Here is a 25,825-nt window from a genome sequence, read left to right on the forward strand (position 1 = left end):
CTCCGGGCGTTTCATGATATTGTTTTTTTATTTATTTATTATTATTCAAAATCCCATCATCACCAAATCATTTGGTCAAAAGTCACCAATGAGTGACTAGGAGACTATTTTTTCTTTATTTTTATAATTTTTTACAGCTTAATTTCCATCTTCTTTCTTTCCCTAGAAAAATGATATGTTCGGGGTCATGCCCTGCATGCATGGATATTCTTCTCAGTGGTTTAAGAGTTAAAATTACTTTCTCCCCTTCTTCTTCCCCTCCTCCTTCTCATTAGTTTGTCTTATTTTCTTTTCTTTAATGGACGATGATTTTAATATAATGCCTCTCTACAACTATAAACATTACTTTAAATATTTCCAGGCGTTCCAATCTTCCTTGTAACAATAACTATAATCAATTGGTCAATAGTACAACTGAAGAAGACTTTGTGCCCAAGATAAAGTTGTAATAAAGATATGGTCAAATTGCATGCTTGTTTATTGGAATGGTTCATGTGTGAAGTGACACTATGGAATTTTGCTCCCATAGCTTTTCAGTGTCGTGTGGCAGTGCGGCACTGGCAGATAACACACACACACGTACGCACACTTGTTGTCTCTCTCTCTCTCTCTTCCTTTTTGTTTGCAAGTTTGCAAAATCTATCACAAAGGGCAGCTTCTAGGTTAAAAGTGACTAGTACAAGTCTTTGAATTCAGATCCAGACCATAAACAAACACATTTTTACCATAAACAATCAAATAAAGAGAATTGACATGCATGCAGAAAAAGTATTTATCATATATGTAAATATATGAGTGATCTCCTTTGCCTCTAAACATTACTTAATAATAAGCAGAGCTTATCTTCTACAGAACAGACTCATATTTATTTACATTCTTTGTTTTACACATAATCTTTAGCATCAATTGAAAAACATTCATGCTTCTACAAAAAAAAAAGGGTTACCAGCACTAATTCTGAATTAGCCTTTTAATTGCAGCCATTAACAATTTATTTTTCTAACTTAAGTCATTCCACCAAATCAAGTGAATTCCTTGTGATTTTTTTGACTGGCCTTGTTTGCTTCTCAGTTGTTTTCTATACAATCTTTCAAGCCATCAGCTCACATGTTACTATTATAAAACCCCATAAAATAATTAGAATTTTTTCCTGTCAATGGGGATATATTAAATGACTTTTTCTCATTTGATTCAATTTGATCACTGTGGAAGTTGGAGGAAGAAAGAAAAGTGAAAAAGAAGACAATGAATTTGAGAGAGAGAGAGAGAGAGAGAGAGAGAGAGAGAGAGAGAGCAAACAATGAATTTAAATATTGAACTTTTTTTTTTTCTTTTTCTTTCTTATAATCCAATGAAGAAGTTGATCCTTCACTCGTCATAGTGTTGAGAGAAAGCTCTTGGAAGGTGCAAGGAAAACTCCTGGAAGGTTGAAAACTTAATGCTGCCATTCATAGTGTTGAGAGAAAGCATAGCTTCAGTCAGCATATCTTCTAAATCATCTGTGTAGAGAGAGAGAGAGAGAGAGAGAGAGAGAGAGAGAGAGAGAGAGAGAGAGAGAGAGAGAGCAGATCATGCGTATCACTATGGAATTTTGAGGAAAAGAAGAGTGAAAACAAGACTTGGCATCCAAATAACGGGTGTCCTCCTCATTTCTCAAGCTCATGCAAGTCACTCTAACAATATTAATGGCAGTCTATATCTTTAAATATTGAACTTTCTTTTTCTTTTTCTTTCTCATAATCCAATGAAGAAGTTGGTCCTTCACCCTTATGGGAAATTGCCTATGAAGCTTCCCTCTTTGATCAAAAGAGTGGTTCTAATTCAATTGAAAGTTAGTTCTCAATAATCATAACATTTTTGGTAAATGTAAATAATTTTCTAAAGCAATTTTAAATCACTCTTCTTTTCCTCAAACTTTACTTCGAAAAAAAATATATTAAAAAAGTTACTAGATATGTAAATTTTTATAAATTGTTAGGCACAAAATGGTTTTTGCGTCTGGTATGTCACATCAGTCAGATAAAGACACAATTTTTTTTGTTTCTGTCTAAACAATCACTTACTTTTCCTTTAAAAAAGTATCAGATAATAAATATATAATATTTGTGCCACGATTTTTTGTGTCCAATGTAAAATCGTGTCCTATGTGCATGAATTTAGCACCATTATTCGTGTTTTATAAGAAATAAGTACAAATATAATTTATTTGTGTCAAATATTAAAAAAAACAATATTTTATTTGTGTCCTTATTCCTGTGGTCTTTGACCAGTTACGCAAGAAGAATATCAACTCAAATATAAATGGTGAGTATGAAATTGATGTAAAAAAGACTCATTGTATGGTTCACATTAAGGCTTCGTTTGTTCAACCTCGGAAAAATTAATATAATAAGAATTTTGTGGCTACTTTGTTAATTTTTAATTTTAGTTTTTTTTATTAATTTGTTGATAGTCCGTTGCAAATCGGAAGATGATGAATTTGGTGGAAATTGCGTTGGTAATTATTTAGGAATTTATCCTGTTCGGTTCCACACAAACATTTGGGCCTGCACTAAATTAATTAGTTTATCGGAATTCGAATTTAGGTGTAAAGGAGTTTTTATTTTTTTTTATCGAAATGTAAGGGAGTTTAGACATGTCGTTTATATTATCATCAATATCAAAAAGTGGCTCATAGAAAATGCAAAGGTCTAACTCCTTATCAATCCCTTCTAGTCAGAAATCAACACAGTTGAATTTTCAGAAATTTCAATAGATTAATGTTCCTTCACTGCTACAATATCGGGCTTTAGGCACAAATATTTTTTATGCTTTGTAGTGTAAAATGCATAATTATTCGTGCTCTATGTTAATAATCACAATGCAACCACAACAAATTGGTCGGTTACCTCTATTGAGTACATTAATTGGATATATGAATTCGTCACCTTCCTAATCTTATCATTCTCCTCCACTTCCCCTTCACCAACCAAGTTAGTCCCAAAGGCTTTTTCATTTATTCTTTTCATTGCTCAATTTGTTGTGTCTTTTTTTCCATCATTCTTATTCTTGTTAATAGCCCAAAGTCACAAGAGCCTTCTTCAGCTACTCGGTTTCCTTGCTTGCAATAGCATTCACTATGAGTTGATCTCAATGCAATATTTCAACTTTCACCTACTCCATCTATTTCAGTATTTCTTCTAGTACTGCAACAGCATTTCATGTTAAACCATGCTACCACCCTAATTGACCAGATTAATCATGGCATAAATTCTCTAAACCCATCTCACCCACTCTCACTCTCTCTCTCTCTCTCTCTCTCTCTCCGCCTATAAAAATGAAAAAAAGAAGCTTATAATATTCACATTTTCAAGCATAAGAAAATCCATCTATCGAGCTAGAAAAATCCCGAACCATGAAACCCTTCTTTAGCCACTTCATTTTGTTGCTTGCAATTTCAACACTTGTCATGTCTCAAGATTCCTGTACTGTTGGTCTTGGTCCTCAGTCTGGCAACTACCATGTGGAAATTCGAAACCACTTGAGCCATGACACCATTTTGAAGGTGCGCTGCAAGTCTGGTGGTGGAGATCTGGGTGACCATTGGATTGTAAATGGGCAGCGTTTCACTGTTGGTTTCCACAATGACAAATGTGTCTCGACCGAATACTGGTGCAAGCTAAGTTGGGGTTCCAAATCCAGCCATGGCGGCAACTATCGCTTCTTCAGCTGTGAAGAATCGTTTCTCAAGTTCTGTAATTTCCAGGACTGCAGTTGGAAGGTTAGGGATGATGGGATATATTTGCATGACATGCATGGACTAAAAGATGTGAAATATTATGACTGGGAGAGCTAAATTGGTCTTTATACCAAGGTCAGAGGCTCAGATTGGCCTGTGGTACAAGAGGACTTATGGAATAAATAAAAAACCATGGACTTTATATTTATGGTTGTAAGAACTGTTTTTTCTTTTTCTTTTAAAAGGCACTTGAGATATAGCTCATGGGCCTTTTTTTTTTTTTTATAAAAAAAAAATCTATAATAAATTGACTGTTGTTTGATGGATTTGAAACACCCGAGCCTTCATTTTGGTGGGTTAATCACCATGGTTTACTTTGTGGGTTTCATACCAAGGTATTTTTTTTCAATAGATTTAACACCCATACGATCCATGGATATATTTCATCCAAATAATAATTCATGATCAAGTGAAAAAATTTATAGGTTTTATATCAAATAATGAATTTCTCATTCAAGTAAAATTTGTGGGTTTCTCACCCAATGATAGATTTATCACACGAAGTATTTCATTGAGGATTAAGTACCCATTTAAATGAGGGTTAAACACCCGTGACTTTGATTAAGAGTTGAACACGGATATTTGAAAAGAGAGACAACAGCAGCTAACTCGTAGGCTGTCTTTTGGCTTCTTCATTCTCGGACCCTCCTTTTGTTAGCTGCTGTCATGCTATTTATAAACTGGGGTTTGGGAGAACTGAGGATGAGAATCACTTCAAATTTGAAAAGCCCAACAACATGATCTGATTATCCTCTTCTCCATTTGTCAAAAGCTTGATCCCTTCCTTTTCTTTAGGTATAAGATCAGAGGCGATTTGATTGTAACAACCAAAGATATCCAACCCCACTTTTTCTTTTTTCTTTTTGAATTTTTTCGATTCAAAAAATTAATCATATATCAGTTAGTCTTGGATAATATCTTGAGCAGTAAATGCATCGCATGCTATTCCAAGTGTAGATATATATGCAGAGGCTATAACATGCTGCATGCATGGCTTAACTCGTGTCAAGCTGCTAATTCTACCTTCTTCTTTTTTTGTATATATCATCTTTGACCACCCAATACCCTAAGACTATATAAAGCTAGAGAATCAGAAACATTCAGCCAAATTAGCAGCAACCAAAATGAAGATCAAACCATGCCAATCCTACATTTCCATGTTCTTGCTTATCTTTCTAGTCTGTCTGATGAGCCAAACACTAGTCACTGATTCACTATTCGACAAGATACGGGTGCATGTTGTCAACAGCTTCCAAAACGAGACTCTGGAAGTTCATTGTAAATCCAAGGACGATGATCTCGGGCTTCACCATATCCCCGCGAATCACGAATTCAATTGGCATTTTCGGATTGCCATTTTTAAGAGAACTCTCTTCTTCTGCGATACGTGGTGGAGGGGTGGAAAAGCCAGTTTCCATGCCTTTTCTGCCGAAGAAGGTTTTCTCAAGTTTTGTGGTGATGGAGATTGCATGTGGAGAGCAAATGAAGATGGGATGTCCTTGCTTGATTATCACCACCAACAATATCATCTCATGCATAGATGGGAATCATCCTAACTTCAAAGATCATGTATAAAATGATCATCTTGCTTGTAGGTGGTGATGATATAGATAATAAAAAACATATTCTCATTACTTGATCATGTTTAATTTCTAGCTATATTTATCTTCAATTTGGTTTCTCCACGGTTTAATTTGAAATTAGACGATGTATGGGCTCACACATGGCTCACAATATTATGTGCTTCAAATCTATATCACCTGCATGGGAAAGTTGAGAAAAGAATTGGATCCTAAATAATTGTATAACTCCTTTCTGATTATAATCCCATTCGATAAATTTAAATGCTTATAAATTGTGGATCTTTATTCAATATGACAAGAAACGATTTTTTTTTTTAAGTCAATTTTTTTTAATAATTGAAATGGAGGTTTCTCTCGCACATGTGCAATGAGGGTTCAAACCTAAAATCACTGATCTGTAAGTCTTAAGATTTTTTTTCCAAGCAAAAGATGACAAACAATTATAATAAAGGGTCCTTAATAATCACCCGATCAATTGCAGAACTATTATTGGACACGTGGTTAATGTAGAGCCAAAGGAACTCACAAAACAACTAGGCGATCTTAGGCATACACACCTTGGGCTCACTTAAAACTCAAATTGAATTTGGATAGATACCAATTAAGAGGCCTATATTGGGCCTCAATAATCTTATTTTAATTGTGAAGGCCCAATTAAAATCCCGAATAGAAACACAGCCTATTCTCTATAATATATAGCCGCATCGCATACACAGATTCAGTGACTTGTTTCTAAAGACAACTTCGCACCCTTCAAAACTTTCTCTCTCTCTCTCTCTCTCTCTCTCTCTCTCTCAAAACCAAGAAATGGGTCAGGGAACTCCGGGCGGGTTGAACCGGCAAGGCCTACCGGGCGACCGAAAGCCCGACGGGAACGATAAGAAGGAGAAGAAGTTCGAGCCGGCGGCTCCGCCGGCCCGAGTCGGTCGAAAGCAGCGCAAGCAGAAGGGTCCGGAGGCTGCGGCTCGGCTTCCGACCGTGACGCCGCTGACCAAGTGCAAGCTTCGGCTGCTGAAGCTGGATAGAATCAAGGACTATCTGCTTATGGAGGAAGAGTTCGTGACGAACCAGGAGCGGCTCAAGCCGCAGGAAGAGAAAGCCGAGGAGGATAGATCTAAGGTCGACGATCTCCGAGGCTCGCCGATGAGCGTTGGGAATCTAGAGGAGCTAATTGACGAGAACCATGCGATTGTTTCGTCTTCGGTTGGGCCTGAGTACTATGTTGGGATTTTATCCTTTGTAGATAAGGACCAGCTCGAGCCTGGTTGTGCCATTTTGATGCATAATAAGGTAATTGGGGTATTGGGTTTTTAGGGTTTTTGATTGGGCTGTCGTTATTTGGTTGTTGATGCTAGTTTTGTTAATTTTAGCTTTTGTTGATTGGAAATTGGAATTTAGCTTGTTTGGGTTTCTGATAAATGGTTAGGGAAATGTGGGCAATTTAGTTTGTGATTTTGTTGCACTCGAAACCTAATCAGACTGTGATGCTTAGTTGCATAGACAGTCTCCATTCGGCTGCTAAAGATGATACTTAGTCATTTACTGTTAAGCGGTCATCTGGTCTATATGAAATAGCTACATTTATGGTTCTACCCGTGTTTATAAACCAAACTATATTTGTTTGCTGTTGGTATAACTTCAGCTGTTGTTTTTTGATTCATCTATTTGTGTGGGTTTTGATTGGTAGTGTGTTAAATGTTGTTCCTTGTCAGGTGCTTTCTGTTGTCGGGCTTCTTCAAGATGAAGTTGATCCAATGGTGTCTGTCATGAAAGTTGAGAAAGCTCCACTGGAGTCTTATGCTGACATCGGTGGATTAGATGCCCAAATACAGGAGATTAAAGAAGCAGTTGAGCTCCCACTGACGCATCCGGAACTATATGAAGACATTGGTATCAGGCCTCCTAAGGGAGTCATATTGTATGGAGAGCCTGGAACTGGCAAGACCTTGCTTGCAAAGGTGTGGATCCAATTTTTTATTTTTCCACTTGGCCACAGCATGCCAATTCACCTTTTGCTTGTATTTATTTGTTCTTTTTGTATCCTTGTTTTGTCTTGTTCACTAGAATATCCTCCCCACTTGCACATGTTACAAAAAAATTAGGGTGTGTCACCTGCTTCACTGTTTTAATTAAGTTGCAAGATTTCTGATGTTTCCCATGTTGTTTTCCAATTTGTATCATATTCTGTATGCAACATGCCATAGGAATGCTTTTGTCATTAGCTGGGTGTCAAATATCATCAAACTGATATTTTCCTTCCTACAGGTTGCTGCATCTATTCTCATTCTGTGATTTTATAGTTTGCTCTCTATTTCTGTCGCCATTTTTGTGTATTTTGCAATGCTGACACCAGTAGCAATTGCTTTTGCTAGTTTTCCTGTTTGTTTGTATGTTTGTGGGTCCACCTCTATCTCATGCACCCACCGATAGCATACTCACAATAGACGTTTGGGTCAGAGCGGGCACCGACAAAATTTGTTGCAAGGACCTGTCTAGTTTCAAAGTTTTACTGTCACAGTTACGAAAATTATGAGTGCCCCACAGAGTTCCTTTCAATGATGTTTGCTTATGGCATATTTGTTGTATCTGCACTCTTCTTGTCAAATTATCTTCTCAGCTTGTAAGCTTATTTTCACTTTTTTCAGGCAGTGGCAAACTCAACATCTGCAACTTTCTTACGTGTTGTTGGTAGTGAGTTGATTCAGAAGTACTTGGGAGATGGTCCAAAATTAGTGAGGGAACTCTTTAGGGTTGCTGATGACCTCTCACCCTCCATTGTCTTCATCGATGAAATTGATGCTGTTGGTACAAAGAGGTGAGCTGCAAGCCCCTGAACATTGATGAAAAGATTGTAAATTACTGTTAATCAAATGTTCCTGATGATCTTTTGTCTGCAGGTATGATGCCCATTCAGGTGGTGAACGTGAAATTCAGAGGACCATGTTGGAGTTACTGAACCAGTTAGATGGTTTTGATTCAAGAGGAGATGTCAAGGTGATATTGGCAACAAATAGAATTGAGAGTCTTGACCCAGCCTTGCTTCGTCCTGGCCGAATAGATAGGAAGATTGAATTTCCTCTTCCTGATATCAAAACAAGGAGGCGCATCTTCCAGGTAAATTGACACGACTGTTTATAAGAAATAAACAAATTCAACATGAAACGTGCCAAGTTTTTATGGTTGTGAGTAACGATGATTGGATCTATTGATTGCAGATTCACACATCCAGGATGACGTTGGCTGATGATGTCAACTTAGAAGAATTTGTTATGACCAAGGATGAGTTCTCTGGGTCTGATATAACGGCAATATGTACTGAAGCTGGTTTGCTTGCTTTTAGAGAGCGCCGTATGAAGGTGAGAAAGACACTTTGATCTTCCAACCTCCCTTCCCCATCTTCAATCTCTGAAATTTGTTTATCATTTCTTACTGTGTTTGATTCAACTGGTTGCTTAATCATTGTAATTAACGTGGGTGTTACATTTAAATTGTGTGCATCAGGTGACACATATAGACTTCAAGAAGGCAAAGGAAAAGGTGATGTTCAAGAAGAAAGAAGGGGGTCCAGAAGGGCTATATATGTGATGAAATCACCCCGCATGTACTTTTGAAGACACAGCCGTTCTGTTTGTGTTCTGTATTACAACTTAAATTCTATTTCAAGTTTCTTGTGTTTTGGTTGGATTCAATATTAAGTAATGATTAGCATCCTTAATTGAAAGATGGAGGTTGTAATACTTCAACTATAGAATCATGAGTGCCTTCCCTTCGGAAACCAACTAAGGAAACTCCGATTATTTACGTTTATCCATATGCTTCATTTCAAAGCTTGACGTGTCTCTTGATGATGCCTGTGAAAAATTGCACAAAATATCAAGTCTGCTTAAAGAAAATGTGGGATGTGTTTAAGCTTGGGTTGCCGCGCGATTTGGAAACTCATTACGTTAGCCTTTGTGTGCTTGTCAACGTGTTTACTGAGTGAATTTTACGTTCTTGGATTCATTCAAGCAACTAAATTCTCCAAAAGAGGGACGACAATTCAGAAAATTGGGAAAAAGAAAAGAAAAATTAATCGTAATAACTTGACATTGTGTTTTATTTATGGACACTGCTTCTGTGAAAGGAGGCATTCATGCTTCCTACAAATTGACACATGTAAAAATAATTCATCAAAATCACCAAAAGAAAAATCTCTACACATGTCAATCTGTGATTGGCAGGAAAGTAAGAGCTCCTACTTTCAAGGAAAGAGGCAATTATTTTCCTTTATTTATAGAACACCCTATAATGAAATTAATGAAATTTAGGGAAAATCTTGATAAGAGAATTTATAATTTCATGCATTATCTTGCTTCCAATGTTTTATTTTCTCTATAAATTTGAAGTGGGAAAATAAATCAGGATTAGTCTTGAACCCTTCCAATTTAATGAAAGAAGTTAACTACAAAGAAAATTGAACTTTTTTCAGGGAATAATTTAAAGTTGAAGTTTTTAGGGCTTACTCAAATGTCATAATTCGTTCTTTGATATTCTTTCCTTTGTAAACCATTTAATTTAATTTTCGTAGCCAAAAATAAAAAAAATACCTTTACAAACAAAACGGTGCGTGGGCTCTAATTCATCCCCTTAGCTTCTGTTCGTTTTCCTGGAAAATATTTTCTTGAAAACTTTCCGTCTCAATCCTCGAAAGCTTTTAGAAGCGGGACTGAGTGTCCAAATGGGTCCTCGACTGTGCCAAGTCTGCAACGAAGCACAATCCAAGTACAAGTGCCCCTCATGCCTTGCGCCTTAGTAAGCTCATCGCAGCTCACCAATATCCTCAGTTTTATCTATTTTGAAAACCCTTTTGATTCTTGCTGGTATCTGATTCGTTATAAAGATGAAATTCTTTTGCTTGCAGTTGTTCTGTAGCCTGTTTCAAGAAACACAAGGGTGGGCGTATTAGTTATTATCATTAATTATGAATTTCAAAAGCTAGTTAATTGCTTATTCTGTTGTTAATCTGGGACTAATTTGAGCTTATATACGAATTTTGCAGAAAACCCATGTGCTTTGCCAGTGTCTTCCTTGGAAAATTCACCAAGTAAGAATCTGGCACTCTAATTTCATTAAATTAATCTGCTTTCATATGCCTAAATGCTAATTTGTAGTGTTTTTGTTGATACGTATTAGAGAAAGTATTGTATGGGATTCAATTTATGTCTGTGATCCTACCTCAATAAACACACAGCTTATTAAAAGGAAATTTTGTTATGTTTGTGTTGTTCATTATTTTTTCTTCATGTTGCATTGCCTTTTGGGATATTTTCATGAGACATTTGTCCTCTCTGAGGATTCTGAGAATTCTAGTGTTGTTGATTTCTTATTCTCCAGCCACAGGTCCGGAATCACGGGTAGATAGGCCATTAACTGTTGAGGAACCGAGTGAAGTGCTGCAAAGGCTGCAACTAGAGGCTGTAGGTAAGGATTTTATAACTAAGCTTGGAAATGCATTAGAGTTTTTAACTTAGCTACACAAGATGGCCGTTGGGGAACTTTGAAAGTGGAGGGTTATCCCTTCACCTTTTGAAAAACATTGACCCTTTTATGGGGCATACTAAGACCTAGGTTCCAAAATATTTAGAAGTATAAATGATGTTCATGCCAGATTTAATCTAACGCCTTTAAGGTAAAATGAGAGAATGAAAGAGGCTGTTGTCATCTAGGCTGAAGCCAAAAAGAGGTTATTTTATTGGTTGAAACCAAAACGAGGATAACCAAACCTGTTAGAACTAAGGAGGTTTCTGCAAGTAGGCTGTAACAGAAGACAAGCCAAGGTTTATGGTGTTGGTTATTCTGAACTTTTTTCACCGTGTTATCGTTTCTTGTAAACTTTTCTTGTTTCTTTCCATCATTTGGCCATCATCTGGCCATCATCATTCCCCGAAACTCAATGTGGTGACTTATAGTAATTTACGATGGTTCCAATTATGTTAACTGCTGGTCTTTTTAGGGAATCTATATGTTCAGTAGGCTAGATTAGGCAACAATTTATCTACATACACCAAAGCTGTTTTGCCGCACGGTTTGGCTCCAGAGAACTGTCCCACATCTACATGTTTGATGGTAATTATCCCGCTTAGAATCTCTGGTTGAAGGAAATTGTTGGACTAGGCAACTAATAAGAACATAACAGTTTTCAATCTGCAAATGATATGATTGCTCCCCCTGATTATCAACCCTCGTTTTTTTTCCCTTTTGTAGCTTCTTCCAGTGAAATTTGCAGTGCTTTGAAAGATGAAAACCTTCAGAAGCTCATTCTAAATATAGATTGTTCACCAGATGCAGAGAAAGTGAGTGGGGACATTTACTTCAATCAAGACCAAAGTATTTCTCCTTTATCAAATGTTTTTCATTTAGGCATGATACTGTCAAATCAAACTGTCTTGACTAAAATGGAGAATAATGTTTGGTAATCGTGTTCTATACTATCATCAGGAACTGGAGAAAGCTATGGGTGTGGATGTGTTTCGGATATTTACGGACAAGGTGATGCCCTCTGTTACTACTATTAGAGAATACTCTCTGCTTTAAATTGTTTTGGTTGCCATATGATCATCATCGGTTCACTTGAATAAAAGCCTGAGCTCTAAATACTGTTTGGATTTCTGTCTTCAGATCCTATCTACCCTTGGCTCATAACTACAAGCACTTCGTGAAGGACAATTTACACAGGGAAGAAATCTGATTTTAAAGCTCTCCACTATCGAGACATCTTCAACTTCAAGAAACGCATTAAGAATGTTGTGCTTCCATCTTGGACATGGTCAGGAATTTTGTAATCGGGTTCCAGGTTTGAACTATGGAAATTTTAATGTGCAATAGCTGATGTAAGTTGAAGAAAATCTCGTCAAACAATTTATAGTTAGAATATAAATGTCTCTCGAGTTTCCTGCGGGCATCTTTTACTCTTTTATGGTTAACCAGTAAAATAAAGCAAAGAAAATAGGATTTCTGGTTAAAGATATTCTCGCATCTTTGGTGGAGGATGTGATCAATATGCCTTTGCCAGATATTGAGCACAAAGTTGTCCGAGGTAGACTTTTGCCTTCGACTTATATTGGTTGTCCTCCAGTGTTATTGGGGATTTTGATCATATCTTTTTCACCAAGAAAAAGACAACTCAAGAAATGAATTGATGGGCAGACACCTTTATTTTTATCTTGGGCTGCTTTTGCAAATCACATGAAAGCAGAAAACGATACCAGAAGGATCTATCAGCATCTTCCATCTTTAGATCTGGTCCCATGAACTTTATGATCACTCATTGTGAACTTGATACCCTTCACAGCTTCTGAGAGCGACAAAATCCAAATAGGAAAATGGTAAATATATTGCTATGGGGTTGTAATAATTACATGTTAGCTTTGTTATATGGCATTTTAGCCTCACAAGAACTCAAAAAGGAGGAAAAAAAACTACTCTCAGAGCTTAGACTACAAAACTTAGCAGGCAAAGAGCCTTCTGTTATCCATCCACTTCCAACTTCAACCTGCAATGCACAAAAAGTTTCACCATCAGTTCTTCCACTTTCCATACGAGTACGACCCTCGATAATTTAGAACGACATTAAAACCACAATGCACTACCATTCTAATGGCAGTGGACAGTTGACTCTACCTACTGATGGGTCATATCTCTTTAACAAATCATCAGGTAAATTTAAAGATGAAAGTATTTACTTTTGTAAGATTGTAAGAATTCACTGGGATCAAGGGGAGAACCGAACTAATCTTGAAAATTACACAAAGTAAAACAAAAGCTAAAAAGTATTTTAACCTGATTGATGATTTTCGTGAGTTTCAGGTCCCTTGCTGGAACTTGGCTTGCTACTAGGCTGGGCCATTGCTTGATTCTGTAACAAGAAATGGAGCCATGAATACAGGTAATTTTATGTGAAGAAAAATTTGTACGTAATAATTTTATGTTAGAACCAACACCATACCGGCTGTAGTGGCAACTGCATCTGCTGGGGATTGAAAAACTGCTGATAAGGATCTGCAAAATTTGGCACACGTGATTGGTTCGGATTTTGAGCAGCAAGCGCGTTTAGCATTTGATCTGACTGATTTGTTGCTTGAACTCTGGCAGGATCATTTGCAGGAATAGGCTGCATATGAAATGGTGGCACAGGGAACCTAGGTCCCAAATGTGCAGCCGCTGTTGGCATGGATGAACCAGCTAGCACATTCGGAAATGGCATCATAGGCCGGGTCATGCCCGCCATTTCCATTCCCATGCCCATTCCCATTCCCATACCCATCCCCATCGGCATATACTGCTGAACACCAGGAAACATCATAGGTACCATGCCGCATCCCATGGACATCATCTGCAGAAATTGTTACAATCTAATTGGTATCATAAATAATGCATGAACTCGTTATTGATCTTTTCTCTTCTCACTATTTCTTTCTCGGATATTTTTCACAGTTAGAGTGACAAAAGATTGATTCTCCATATATAGCAGTGGAAAACGAGACAAGAGCATACCTGTACTTGTAACTGAAGTGATTTCAAGTACTCAATTGCTTCATCCAGCATTGACGCTTTGTCTGACTGATGATACAGAATACACAAAAAAAAAAGAGAGAGTATTTTTAGAATGTGAAAAAAGAAACCGCATTTGGATCTAATGGAGAAAGCAATTCAAAATGCTTGTGAAATTCCATAAAAGATTTAATTAGTATGAAAACCTTGTTGCAACGAGGTATTAGTTCTTGTAAAGCCTTCATCTTTTCATTTATCCTATCTCGACGTCTCTGCACATAGATTCAATACTTAGCCATTTTCAAGAGAAATAACGTCACCTGAGAAGGAAGCTGAACAACTTGCTTTATCAGCGAAGCTATAGTTCAAGCTAAAGTACAGACCCTCTCGGAGAGATTGTGGACCTCGGCAGCACGGGATCTCTTTGTAGACGTTGATCCTCGGGCTTGTTTTTTTCCGTTGGCAGATTCAAACTCAACATCCTGTTTAAAATCATCAGAGAAAAGAACAATTAATTCTAATATCCAATAGTAAATTGCAATGAGTACAGGAAATATCATCATCTGAAAGGTACAATACAAACGTGAATGCCCTGACCAATCCCACCAACTGAATTATACATGGCATTATAAACTTAACATCTTTACATTTTTGTAATGGTTTCACAATTAACAAAGGCATCAACATATCTAACCAAACAAAACCAATTAAACATATTTTTCTGTCAATGCATGCATACACACCAAGTACCAATTTGGCTACTCTTTCTACTGTCTTACACTACCATGAACTGACTTTGAATCCTAATAAAGAAAAAAAAACCCCATTTCCAAGGCCCTATCAAAAGTAATAGAACTATCATTTTTCTTGTTGAATATAAATAAATAATAAATAATCCCACATCAATAGTATATTTCCAGATAATTTACCAAATAAATAAATAGAGTTTCCAGATAATGAGGGAAGGCTACTTTATTTTTTTTTAATCAGAAGGAAGGCTAATATGGGACGAAGAAACAAACAAGTCCTGTGAAAAGCCACGTGTAGCCCATGATGATTAATAAATCATTTTCAGAGGGGTATATGCAGTTGCACTAGAAATTCACTGCCACCTACACCATCTACCAATCATCTTCCATTCAATTTTATTGTCAGAAAAATTTATGCTCCTCCTTCCTACTGTACTGTACACGTCCGAAACTTTAATCATAAGCAGAGAACTGCCACGTGTACGGCGCACAACTGAAGTGACGGGGCCCAAAAACACTAAGGCACATATTGGATGTAGAGTTTCTATAGGGTTATAGCCTAGGGCACTGGGGGACGCAGTGCGCACGATTACCGACGTTACCCCCCTCCACCTGCGCACGTTAGCCGAGACCAGGCAACAAACAACACCTTGGGAAAGAGAAGAATGGATTTTATTTATTTATTTATTTATTTTCCATTTCTGGAAACTAGTTAATTTCAATTTTCACAGAAAATGTTATCGTTATCATCACTAATTAGTAAAAAAAACAACAAATTTGTGCTGACTCAGACTCACTCACTCACCTCGCTCTGAAACTCGCCGTCGTCCTCGGCTTCTCTCCCTTTCCGCTTCCGATCCTCGTCCGCCCGCGGCTTCTGAGACGATATCGGCTCAGCGCTCACGCTGGCACTCGCACTGGAGCCGCCGGGTGACGAAGTCAGCGACATCTCACACGTCATAATCTCTTTCCCAGTAAACGACGTCGCAGCATTAGCAGTAGCGACAGTAGCAAACGACGTCGCAGCACCAGCAGTCACTCCGCCGCCGCCGCCGTCGAGCCCCGAATCCAAAGCCCTAGAGCTGTGGCCCACCAGCGGAGTATCGCAGGAGTCCACCACCGTCGTCGACTCCCTCACCACGCTCTTGGAGCTGGACGGTGCCGTTTCCGAAACCCTAGCCGTGTTGTTGGTCTTGGAGAAGTGGAGAAAGTTCTGGAGCTCGGTCCTCCTCGGCGGATGAACCGGCGGCTTGGACGGCGGCGCAGAAATAGGATTAGGCCGGAGTTCGGCGGCGGCGATGGTGTTGGTGTTGGTGTTGGTGTTGGTTTGATGAACAGTGGAGGAATCGGGGTAGAGGAGGTCGGCGCAAAAGGGGTCGTCGACGAGAGGGTACTGAAGCCAAGAGGCCATTTCGTATTCGTGCATAAACAGCTGGTGGTTTTGAGGTGTGGGATGGGGTTGGGGTCTGGGGATGTCTCTGTCTTCGGGCAAGACGGCGTCGTATTTGGATGGGGCCTGTGACGACCTTTTGTTGTTAGGCGAAGGCCTTTGGTTCTGGCTCTGCATCACAACTTGACCGTTTTGCCATAGCAGCTCCATGATCTCATCATCTGGCCTGCAACATGTCATGTATGTCATAAATAAATTGCGATTAATAAATTTGAAAAAATTTGAAAAATAAGATAAATTTTTACAGGGATGATTTTCTGAGGCGGTTCGGGGCAGAGGAAGTGGGAATTGAATAATCATCCTCCATTTCAAAATCGGGGACGCACCGATTCATCTTTTCTTTTATTGAATCACTAAATTAGTCCTGAACCCAATCAAAAATTAAACTTGGAACCAAATTTAACAAGAAAAACAAAAATTACCATAAAAAGGGGATGAAGATGAAGCTGCTTACGGATTCAAATTATACAAAGGAAGAGGAAGTACTTCTTCTTCCCCATATCTGGACCGACCAGAGATGCAGAGATTGAGGAAGTACTTTGATGGAATAATTGGGTGGCTGGGAATTTCCAAGTGTGGGAACCGCAGATGGGTGCTGATTGGGAAATTAATGGAGCGAAATCTAAGAGAAGATTTGGTGTTGGGGGGGTCTCTGTCTCAGTGTGTCGCGGGGCTAAGCAGCCTAACACTAACACGACTAGCTAGCTACTTCCACAAAGATAAGGTCCTCTCCCTCCCTCTCTCTCTCTCTCTCTCTCTCTCTCTCTCTCTCTCTCCGAATAAGGCTTATTATCACAAAACGTCCCTAAAGTTTACGAAACTATCAGATTGCATCCTTAATGTTTTTTTTTGTCATTCGTGGTCCTCAAAGTTAGCATGTATGATCACAAATGGTCCCTGCCGTTAGGTTCCGTTAAAAACTCCGTTAGTTTGCTGACGTGGCACATATGTATATTACAAAACATCCTTAAGGTTCACACACCTATCACAAATGGTCCTTACGAAATTTTTTTAATTTAAAATTCATAAAATTTTTGTTTTCTTTTTAAAATTTATGAATTATAATTATTTTAAAATATATATTAAATTTTAAATACATGTGACACTATATTATTGTAGATGTGGGCTCCATATATATGCCACATCAACAAACTAATGAAGTTTTTAAAAAATAATTTAAAATTCATAAAATTTAAAAATGAAAAAAAAACTAAAGGTTTAGGATTCATAAATGGTCCTCAAGATTAAAATCCTTCTATAAATTATTTTTTCATTTATAAATAATTTTAAAAAGAAAACCAAAACTTTATGAATTTTAAATTTTTTTAAAAATAAATTCGTAAGGACCATTTGTGATAAGTGTGTAAACCTCAGGGATGTTTTGTGATATATATGTATGCCACGATAGCAAACTAACAGAGTTTTTGACAGATCCTAACGTCAGGGACCATTTGTGATTCCACATACTAACTTTGAGGACCATAAGTGACACAAAAAAACATTAAGGATGCAATCTGATAGTTTCGTAAACCTCAGGGATGTTTTGTGATAATAAGCCCTCCGAATAATAATAATAATAATAATAATAGCAAGGAAAGAGACGAAATGAAATTTTGACGCTATGCAAGACTCTGTGTTTTCCCAAGCGATGAGCCCCATTTCTTTTTTCATTTTCGCCATAACTCTCTCTTTATGATATGTTATATGTTAATGTTTGATAATATAAAGCATGCAGTTAAAGTTAAACGCAAACGCAAACTCGAGTTTTTGTCTTTTTGTTTGTAGAAACAAAAGGGATCCAATCCAATGAGGCAGACATATTGTCGTAGTCATCTGGTCTAATTCATATTTATCACAAATTTAAGTTATTATAGTTTTTATTTATACATAAACGATATAATTTAAATCAGAAAAACTCGAACTTGTGTGCAATAAGACAACATCACTTCCCTAGTCAGCTGGTATAACCTCGACTTCTCAAAGGTTTTAGCTTTTTGTTAAGATGAAAATGACTAATTACAACCGTCCGTTGTTAACTGCCACTTCAATATTTGGTTCATAAGAAAAAGACTGCATCTTCTGGCACACACCATCCCACTTGCGCTCTGGCCTTTTCTGTTCTTTTCTCTCTCTCTCTCTCTTGTTTTTTTGACTTATGGAAATTAATAAATGAACAAAATGGATGACGTACGGTTTTAATTATTTCATCTGCGTACTAATTTTTGATTAGGACCATGCTTAGATTATGATGGAGAATCTAACTCGTGCTTCTTTCTTTGTTTGGACAGGGTTTCGAGATGCAAAATTGAATCGATAATGATTATTTTTTCCAACTGAAATTCATTCACCCTTGACTTTTTTGTTTATTTTACCTGAAATGTGGGTTATGTAACTTATGTATGTTTGCTTTGTCTTATATTGTTGACGGATGATTATTTAGGGGGCGTTAGGTATTCTATTCAAATAAGGAACTTAAAAACTTTGATTAAGGAGTTCTTAAATTTATTTTTAAGATTCAAAAACTTGTTTGGTATGCAACTTAAAAACTGTTTTCAAATCTTAAAAATTTGAGAACTTGTGAGTTGTTAAAAAAAACTGAAAAACATATATTTTTTGTTTTTAATAATTTAGGTGTTTTTTAGTTGTTCTTGAGTTCGAGTTTTTAAAAATAGGACTACCAAAAAGGTTTTTTTTTTTTTTTTTGGACTCAAATTATGTTTTTGAGTTTAAAATTTTGAATTCAAATTGAATACCAAACAGACCCTTAATTGCTTAGTCAAACATCCCAATCAACTCATTATGATGCTAAGTTAGTTTTCTTGGTGAAATCTTGGCAGAATTTTAGCGTGCAAAAATATATTTCATTGCTTAAGAACACAAGATAACGTCAGTAATAAATTCATGCTCTGATGCGAGTAATTGTAGGTATTTATTCCCTACTACTCCATGCTCCCCAATCAGAACCATCTATGTACTTTCTTCCTCTATAATTTAATCTTCTATCATCTCACTATTAATTTCAGATTATATTTGTCGCAGTCTGCACGCATCACCATCCTAATTCTAATTAAAAATAATTAAAAGATTGCAAGGTTTCCCCATCACAAAATATCTATATTATATAGCATGATTAGGCGTGAGTGGGATTGCTTTATTTGGAAAATGACAATTAACGGTAAACCGTCGCCAAGTTTAAACTTTAATTCATTAGCGGCTTCCTCTCTAACAGAATCTTAGGCCAACAAAGCCATACTTAAATATTTGACACGTGGACTCTAATTTCCATTGCCCATGTCATGCCATGTAACCATGTTACATGCTTGCATGCATGCATGGCACTCGTCAAACTGTATTGATTAAAAAGAATAATACATGTGGATTTAGGTTAATGGCGTGGGCCCGAAGAAAACAATTGGAGTTGTGTTATCAGTAACCTAATTTAGGGATTTGGTTGTCGAACTTGTTTAAAATAAGACCAACTTGTGATGGAACGAAGCTGTTGGCTATAAATTAATGGACATGGAATAGGAACATCATTCTACTGTTTTCTCATATGCATTGTCTCTCTCTCTCTCTCTCTCTCTTTCTCTCTCAAGAATCAAATTAAATCCGTGATGATTCATTGATTCGATATGATTGGAGCCATGAATTTTTAAAAAGGTGGGCTATAAATTTTAGATGGCTCCATCCTTGTCGGTGTTCAATTTAAAACCTAAACCGAACTAAATCAGAGCATACGCACACTAATTGTGATCACTAGTAGTAGTACTGCAGACATGAATTGTAAAAGTATAAGACGAAATTACATCCTTATGTCTTGTTCCATTGGCAATGCAATAAAGCATATACTTGAAAAATTCCTGACATGCGTTACATCAGACCTTACTAAAAGAGTCCAAAAACCTGCAACATTTTTCAAATTAGTAAGCTATAATTATATAAAATAAATATTAAAATAGAGGCCTACCATAGCATCCCATGTGCTGCTGGCAGCATATCATAAGGATTCTTTTCCCATCATAACAACTAGCTAATATTAAGTATGGTCGTCTTTGGTCAATGCCCTCCTCTCTCCCTCTTAACCAATGCCTCTCGCTTGGGCTCTGCGACCCTCCCGGAGGAGGAGGGCTACACGACAAGTCGTCTTTGGCACCATTCTAACACAAGGATGTCACTGCTTACCTATTAGTATTACCCTATATAAATTCCTTTCAGCACTGGCTCAGAAATTTATGTCAATCAGATTAATTATTATCATGCATTTCCATACATATTTTTTTATTTATTTCGAATTATCAGTTTTTTCTTCTTGTGTATTTTTGTCAATGAGTATAATTCTGAAAAATAGTTTTGACTTGTAGGCTAGAGATTTGAGTTTAGAACTCTCATAACACATTAGTATTGTGTGTGAGAAATCCACCTTTTAGTTTAGACTATTATTTATATTTTATTATTATTATAATAATTGAAGACTGCTTTTATTACAACTCATTACAAATATATACCGTTCTCAAAAATCATGAAAATCGATCTCGAGTCCTTTACCTAGTTAGTCGTCTAATATTTATGTGACGGATTTAGTCCAAATTATTGGTTCTAATAAGTGGGATTTTTTAGGCCAACAAAGAAAGGACCCTATGTATTTCCTTCACTCGGCTCTCCTCAAGACGGGCCCTAAATATATATTGTTAGGATCGAATACAGGAGTGAAATAGAAGCATATGTATGGAGATAGTAGAGGAATCTTCTTCGTAAGGCGTGCAGACGTGGCAATGAGTGAGCATGCCATGTTGGCCAGTTCACCGTCATTTGAGTACCACCTTGGGTGACCCACGTATCTTCCTTCCTCACCAACTACTTTGCTTCTTTGCCTTTAACAAGAAGTGGTCTCCCGTCACGAAGTGGCTCCATAACCACACAACAATCTTTGCTTGTTCTCAAATTCTAATTGGCTCCTGGGTATAGTCCAATCAAAAAGCATCATAACTTCATTCGAACCCACAGCACATTGACAGCGTGTATGTGAGCAAACATCTCCCCAATATCACCTTATCCTATACGTTTTCAGTTTATTTAATGCATGCCTTATGAAAGAATTTACACGGTAATAATCTTATTAATATTAACTATACCATTATTTTCAGTTTTTGCACAGAATCTTATAAATCACGGGTTAACCCAGTATTTTATATATTTTATTATCAAGATTAGTTTTTTTTTTTTTTCCTCACAATGCAGACTAAGAAAGTAGAAGGTGAGAACAACAAAATCATAAATACCACCAGAGACTACAACTGGTGTAAAATGTTCCTGCACAATTAACTTCTCTCACTATGATTACATTCATGTTCAGCCTCCAATACCATTGAAGAAAAAAAAGAGTGTAAAAGCGAGAAATTGGAGAACTCAATTTGAATAAGGATAAACGAGGAAGGTGTGAGCCTGAGTAAGCAGCCTCTACTGAATCCAACATGTTGATAGAACTTCTAGTAATCCATGCCTCCCATGCCACCTCCCATTCCAGGGGTTTCCTTCTCATCCTTGGGAAGCTCAACGACAACTGCCTCTGTCGTGGTCATTAACGAGGACACGCTGCAAAGTGACAAGTTTCAGATGCTTGCTTGAAGAATTGCAGCAAGTTCTTAAAGAAAGAGAAATTAACTTGAAAAGAAGGGTCTTATAAAGAACTCTGAATTACCTTGCGGCATCGACCAAGGCGGTTCTGATGACTTTCAATGGATCAATGATCCCTGCCTTTATCATGTCTACATATTCACCTGAAAAGAGCAGAGCAAGGATAAGTTTTCATCTAACTTTTTTCAATGCTAGAACTACACCTGAACTGAAGCCACCCTTTTCTGTGATTGTTCAATGGTTAGAAAGATGACCAACCTTTTGCTGCATCGTATCCAAGGTCAGGATTGTCCTGCTCCAATAGTTTGCCAACAACAACTGCCCCCTCAACTCCAGCATTAGAAGCAATTGTGGATACAGGCATCTATAAGAATGGAACCAAATGGTAAGATAGATAAAATGTAGATGAATAAATTATAAAGCTGTGCCTCTAAGTTAAGAAATTGTATTATTTGCAGTACAGAAAGAACCCAAGAGCATGAGAAGAAACTATAAAGGAGAACAGATTTTTATTGAAACCTTAAGAGCATTCTGAATAATTTGAACACCAATCTTCTGGTCAAAGTTTGCAGTTGCCAACTTGTCCAGCTCCTTTGAGGCATATAGAAGTGCAGCACCACCACCTGTACATTGGAAGCTCTTACTTACTATAAGATATAAACCAATTCAAGACAAACAAAATATGTTTCTGGAAAAACGACTTACCAGGTACGATTCCTTCCTCTACAGCAGCCTTGGTGGCATTTAGAGCATCAGTTACTCTGTCCTTCTTTTCACTAACTTCTGCTTCGCTCGCTCCACCAATCTACAAAGTAGGTCTCAATCAGACTTGTTTTCAAGAGCTGGCACCAGTATATTGCAAATGGTAATTACAGCAAAATGCTTGCAAGATGTTCCTGAAGTTAAACTTGTCACCCCGGACGAATAGAAGGGACAGAAAACAATAAGGAAAACCAACCTTTAAAACGGCAACACCACCAGAAATCTTTGCCAACCGCTCTTGTAACTTCTCCTTGTCATAATCAGAAGTGCTCAATTCAATTGATGATCTCAGCTGTCACAAACAATCAAAGTCCGCATATCTGGTTAACAAATGCACTGGAACCCAGAATAGTTGTTGGAAGCGATTAAACAAGAAGAATCAGTATAAACCTGTTCACATCTTTCTTCAATGGCTTTCTTGTCACCAGCCCCATCAAGAATAACAGTGTCATCTTTTGATATCGTAACCTACAATACCAGACCATGCAAGTCATAAAATATTTCAACTTATTTAGAGCAGACATTGTGTCACCAAGATTAGGAACATATGCTAACAAATCACTTGATATATCTCACCCTTTTGCAGGTTCCAAGTGTTTCTACTCCAACTTTGTCAAGGTTCAGACCAAGCTCTTCAGTTATTACCTAGAACCCAAAAAAAAAAAAAAAAAAAAGGAAAATGAAAACAAAGCAGTTCTCATGTCAGTCTCACAATAGCTTAAAGTTTTCAAGGAAAAGTGAAAACACGAAATGAAACTACCTCGCCTCCCGTAAGAATGGCTAGGTCCTGCAAATTTGCCTTCCTGTTTTCTCCAAATCCAGGGGCTTTAATTGCACAAACCTTCATTCCATTAACAGAATCGTATCAAAACAATGAAATAATAGTCGATCAACAATTTTTGACAGTGGACACAGTCAGTAGATAATATAAGATACAAGGATCACCTTAATTCCAGCACGAAGCTTGTTTATAATGAGTGTAGCAAGTGCTTCACTTTCCACATCTTCAGCAACAATCAAAAGAGGTCTTTGCTTCTGAGACCCACAACAAATCAGTCAAAGCAATAAGAGAAGTATATCCACCAGATTTCAATAATCCCCTCAGAGAAACACTTACCTTCAATGCCAGCTCTAATATTTTCACTATCGAATTTAGATTTGAGATTTTCTTCTCATGGATTAAGACGAGTGGATCTTCTAATTCCTGTTAAAATTAAAACATCTAGTTATCAATCACAATGGAGCAGCTTCAAAAAAAGTGGGATAACTAAATAATCCCACGATAACTTAAAGAAAAAGCCTTCCAACTAAAGAACCATGAAACATAGGCTTATAATGAAACAGTGACAAATAATGACAAATATGCTTACACATTTTTGGTTCTTAGGATTGGTAATAAAGTAAGGTGATATATATCCCCTATCTAGCTTCATTCCTTCAACAACCTCCAATTCATTATACAATGTTTTTCCATCCTGAAACAATTCAAAAGCAAAACAAAATTCACATCAGATGCATATAGAGAATGATGAGAAGCTCTACTGTGCCCCACCACATGTCAGAATAAGATACTATTCACAAAAAATGATTGAAAACAAAGGAACATTCTAAGGAAACAACTTACAGCAATGGTAATAACACCCTCTTTGCCAACTTTCTCCATAGCCTTAGCGATTAGTTCACCAATTTCTCTCTCTCCATTAGCTGATATGGTCCCAACCTTTTCATGAAAAAAGATTTCATAAAAAACAACGTCATTATAAAATTTAGGCATTCATATTATTTCTCTCAATTCCCAAATTAAAACAAACCAGACCTGAGCTATTTCTTCAGATGTGCTGATCATCCGAGCCCTACTCTTCAAGTTTGTCACAACAGAATCAACTGCCATTGAAATGCCTCGTCTTAGGTCCATAGCATTCATTCCAGCTGCCACTGATTTGCATCCTTCAGTAAATATAGCGCGGGTGAGGACTGTAGCACAAGTGGTACCTGCAAACACAAATAACAACCTTCATGTCACTGTTTTCCTGATCACCCAAAGTTTTACAAACACTTTTACATAGTGTATGGAACTCTCACCATCCCCTGCGGCATCATTTGTAGCATTTGCGACCTGCTTTACAAGACTAGCACCAATGTTCTTGACTTTATCTCTGAACTCAATGCTCTTTGCTACAGTGACACCATCCTTTGTCACTTTAGGGGCCCCAAAGCTTTGTTCCAGAACAACATTGCGTCCCTGTGGAAAATCAACCAATAAGTCAACCATTCGAAACAACATCAATGATCAACAAGATGTAAATATAAGCATATGACAACTAAACGCAAAAAATTACCATCAATATACACATCATTGTTCTAAAGTCATAGCACGCAATCAATCAATAACAAATAAATCAAGAAGGACAAAGCCACTCACTTTTGGCCCCATTGTGACTTTAACAGCATCAGCGAGCTCTTCCACACCCTTGAGCATCAATGCCCGGGCTTCCACACCGAATTTGATATCTTTGGCCGCATAGTTCCTTCTCGAAATCAAACTACTACCAATCTGTACAGGAAAAAAAACTAAGTCACATCAAAACACAACTAAACAATACCAAATCACAACTTTAAAAGGGAAAAGGAAGAATAAGTACCTGTTGGGTACAGTTTCTAGCCAACCTACAACCACAAATCAATACAAAATGAGAAAAATGAGAGAGACCCAGATGAGAAAACAATTATAAAAAAGTGACTTTTGGCCACAAGTCGGAATTTTTAAAGAGCCCAGATGCGAGTACCTGGCTTTAGAGGCGAGGCTGCCGGCGAAGCGGTACATGATGAACTTGCAGAGAAGAGGGAAGTAGAATGAGAAAGTATGAGCTCTCAGGTAAAAGAAAGAGACAGAGAGAAGGAGAGTATAAATTGTGGAGCAGAGAAAAGTCTAGAAGGAATTGGTTTATGTTAGGGTTTAGGGTTTTGGGGGGTTTGGAGAAGGCAAGATCCATTTACTAAGGCCGAAAGCCACGGACCCTTCTGTTGACAATGCTGGACTGTGGGCTTCCATTTGGACCCTCTGTAGACCAATTTTCTCTGACCCAATATTTTTCTCGGGTCGGATTCTCTAACCCAATATTAATAAAGCTGAATTTTTAGTCCAATGAAATAAATAATTTCGTTCAAATTATTAATCTTATGATCTTGTTTTTATTTTATTTTTTAAGAATATATCATTTATTTTTTAGATGAGTAGTTCTCCTAGATTTTATGCATGCAAAGACTTTCTGAATGCTATACTATGCATGAAAACCAACTTCATTTGGTAGGAAAAATAATAATAATAATCACATTTGTC

General features: G+C 37.2%; 5 protein-coding genes and 1 long non-coding RNA gene across 12 annotated transcripts; 4 read left to right on the forward strand and 2 right to left on the reverse strand.

Annotated features, from left to right (window-relative positions):
* The first annotated feature begins 3,358 nt into the window (after window positions 1–3,358).
* LOC117638860 (S-protein homolog 24-like) lies at window positions 3,359–3,952 on the forward strand. The gene has a single exon (XM_034374017.1). It carries the CDS (start codon window positions 3,395–3,397, stop codon window positions 3,833–3,835), a length of 441 nt encoding a protein of 146 aa, XP_034229908.1. The 5' UTR covers window positions 3,359–3,394; the 3' UTR covers window positions 3,836–3,952.
* A 2,122-nt stretch (window positions 3,953–6,074) lies between these two features.
* LOC117636757 (26S proteasome regulatory subunit 4 homolog B) lies at window positions 6,075–9,188 on the forward strand. The gene is made up of 6 exons (XM_034371416.1): window positions 6,075–6,651; window positions 7,074–7,319; window positions 8,007–8,176; window positions 8,259–8,475; window positions 8,577–8,717; window positions 8,863–9,188. The coding sequence occupies exons 1-6, from the start codon at window positions 6,169–6,171 to the stop codon at window positions 8,944–8,946; spliced, it is 1,341 nt and encodes a 446-aa protein (XP_034227307.1). The 5' UTR covers window positions 6,075–6,168; the 3' UTR covers window positions 8,947–9,188.
* Window positions 9,189–9,948: 760 nt separating this feature from the next.
* On the forward strand, window positions 9,949–12,301 carry LOC117637009 (zinc finger HIT domain-containing protein 3). Of its 2 annotated transcripts, none has more exons than XM_034371745.1 (7): window positions 9,949–10,152; window positions 10,262–10,293; window positions 10,400–10,444; window positions 10,735–10,821; window positions 11,605–11,727; window positions 11,839–11,889; window positions 12,019–12,301. In XM_034371745.1, the coding sequence occupies exons 1-7, from the start codon at window positions 10,079–10,081 to the stop codon at window positions 12,057–12,059; spliced, it is 453 nt and encodes a 150-aa protein (XP_034227636.1). In that variant the 5' UTR covers window positions 9,949–10,078; the 3' UTR covers window positions 12,060–12,301. The 2 variants fall into 2 exon arrangements, with proteins under 2 accessions (XP_034227636.1, XP_034227637.1); XM_034371746.1 differs by having other exon boundaries at window positions 11,605–11,693.
* Window positions 12,302–12,653: 352 nt separating this feature from the next.
* Window positions 12,654–16,860, reverse strand: LOC117637008 (transcription factor PIF1). Of its 5 annotated transcripts, XM_034371741.1 has the most exons (10): window positions 16,544–16,860; window positions 16,335–16,453; window positions 15,668–16,255; window positions 15,445–15,631; window positions 14,274–14,372; window positions 14,097–14,162; window positions 13,894–13,959; window positions 13,346–13,732; window positions 13,180–13,255; window positions 12,654–12,892 (listed from the first exon to the last, which is right to left on the reverse strand). In XM_034371741.1, the coding sequence occupies exons 2-10, from the start codon at window positions 16,421–16,423 to the stop codon at window positions 12,888–12,890; spliced, it is 1,563 nt and encodes a 520-aa protein (XP_034227632.1). In that variant the 5' UTR covers window positions 16,424–16,453; window positions 16,544–16,860; the 3' UTR covers window positions 12,654–12,887. The 5 variants fall into 5 exon arrangements, with proteins under 5 accessions (XP_034227632.1, XP_034227631.1, XP_034227633.1 ...); XM_034371740.1 differs by having other exon boundaries at window positions 15,445–16,255; XM_034371742.1 differs by lacking the exon at window positions 16,335–16,453 and having other exon boundaries at window positions 15,445–16,255; window positions 16,512–16,621.
* Window positions 13,074–14,121, forward strand: LOC117637011. The gene is made up of 3 exons (XR_004587134.1): window positions 13,074–13,285; window positions 13,492–13,704; window positions 13,834–14,121. It is a non-coding gene; the product is annotated as an uncharacterized LOC117637011 (long non-coding RNA).
* Window positions 16,861–21,339: 4,479 nt separating the features above from the next.
* Window positions 21,340–25,469, reverse strand: LOC117637888 (chaperonin CPN60-2, mitochondrial). Of its 2 annotated transcripts, XM_034372937.1 has the most exons (18): window positions 25,272–25,469; window positions 25,128–25,152; window positions 24,908–25,039; window positions 24,568–24,727; window positions 24,302–24,477; window positions 24,110–24,205; window positions 23,856–23,960; window positions 23,603–23,689; window positions 23,431–23,520; window positions 23,246–23,326; window positions 23,062–23,130; window positions 22,876–22,953; window positions 22,682–22,777; window positions 22,429–22,528; window positions 22,243–22,346; window positions 21,982–22,087; window positions 21,788–21,866; window positions 21,340–21,681 (listed from the first exon to the last, which is right to left on the reverse strand). In XM_034372937.1, exons 1-18 carry the CDS (start codon window positions 25,307–25,309, stop codon window positions 21,576–21,578), a joined length of 1,728 nt encoding a protein of 575 aa, XP_034228828.1. In that variant the 5' UTR covers window positions 25,310–25,469; the 3' UTR covers window positions 21,340–21,575. The 2 variants fall into 2 exon arrangements, with proteins under 2 accessions (XP_034228828.1, XP_034228829.1); XM_034372938.1 differs by lacking the exon at window positions 23,246–23,326 and having other exon boundaries at window positions 25,272–25,446.
* Window positions 25,470–25,825: the final 356 nt, after the last annotated feature.

This window comes from Prunus dulcis, chromosome 8 (genome assembly GCF_902201215.1).
Source record: "Prunus dulcis chromosome 8, ALMONDv2, whole genome shotgun sequence".
Lineage (NCBI taxonomy): Eukaryota > Viridiplantae > Streptophyta > Magnoliopsida > Rosales > Rosaceae > Prunus > Prunus dulcis.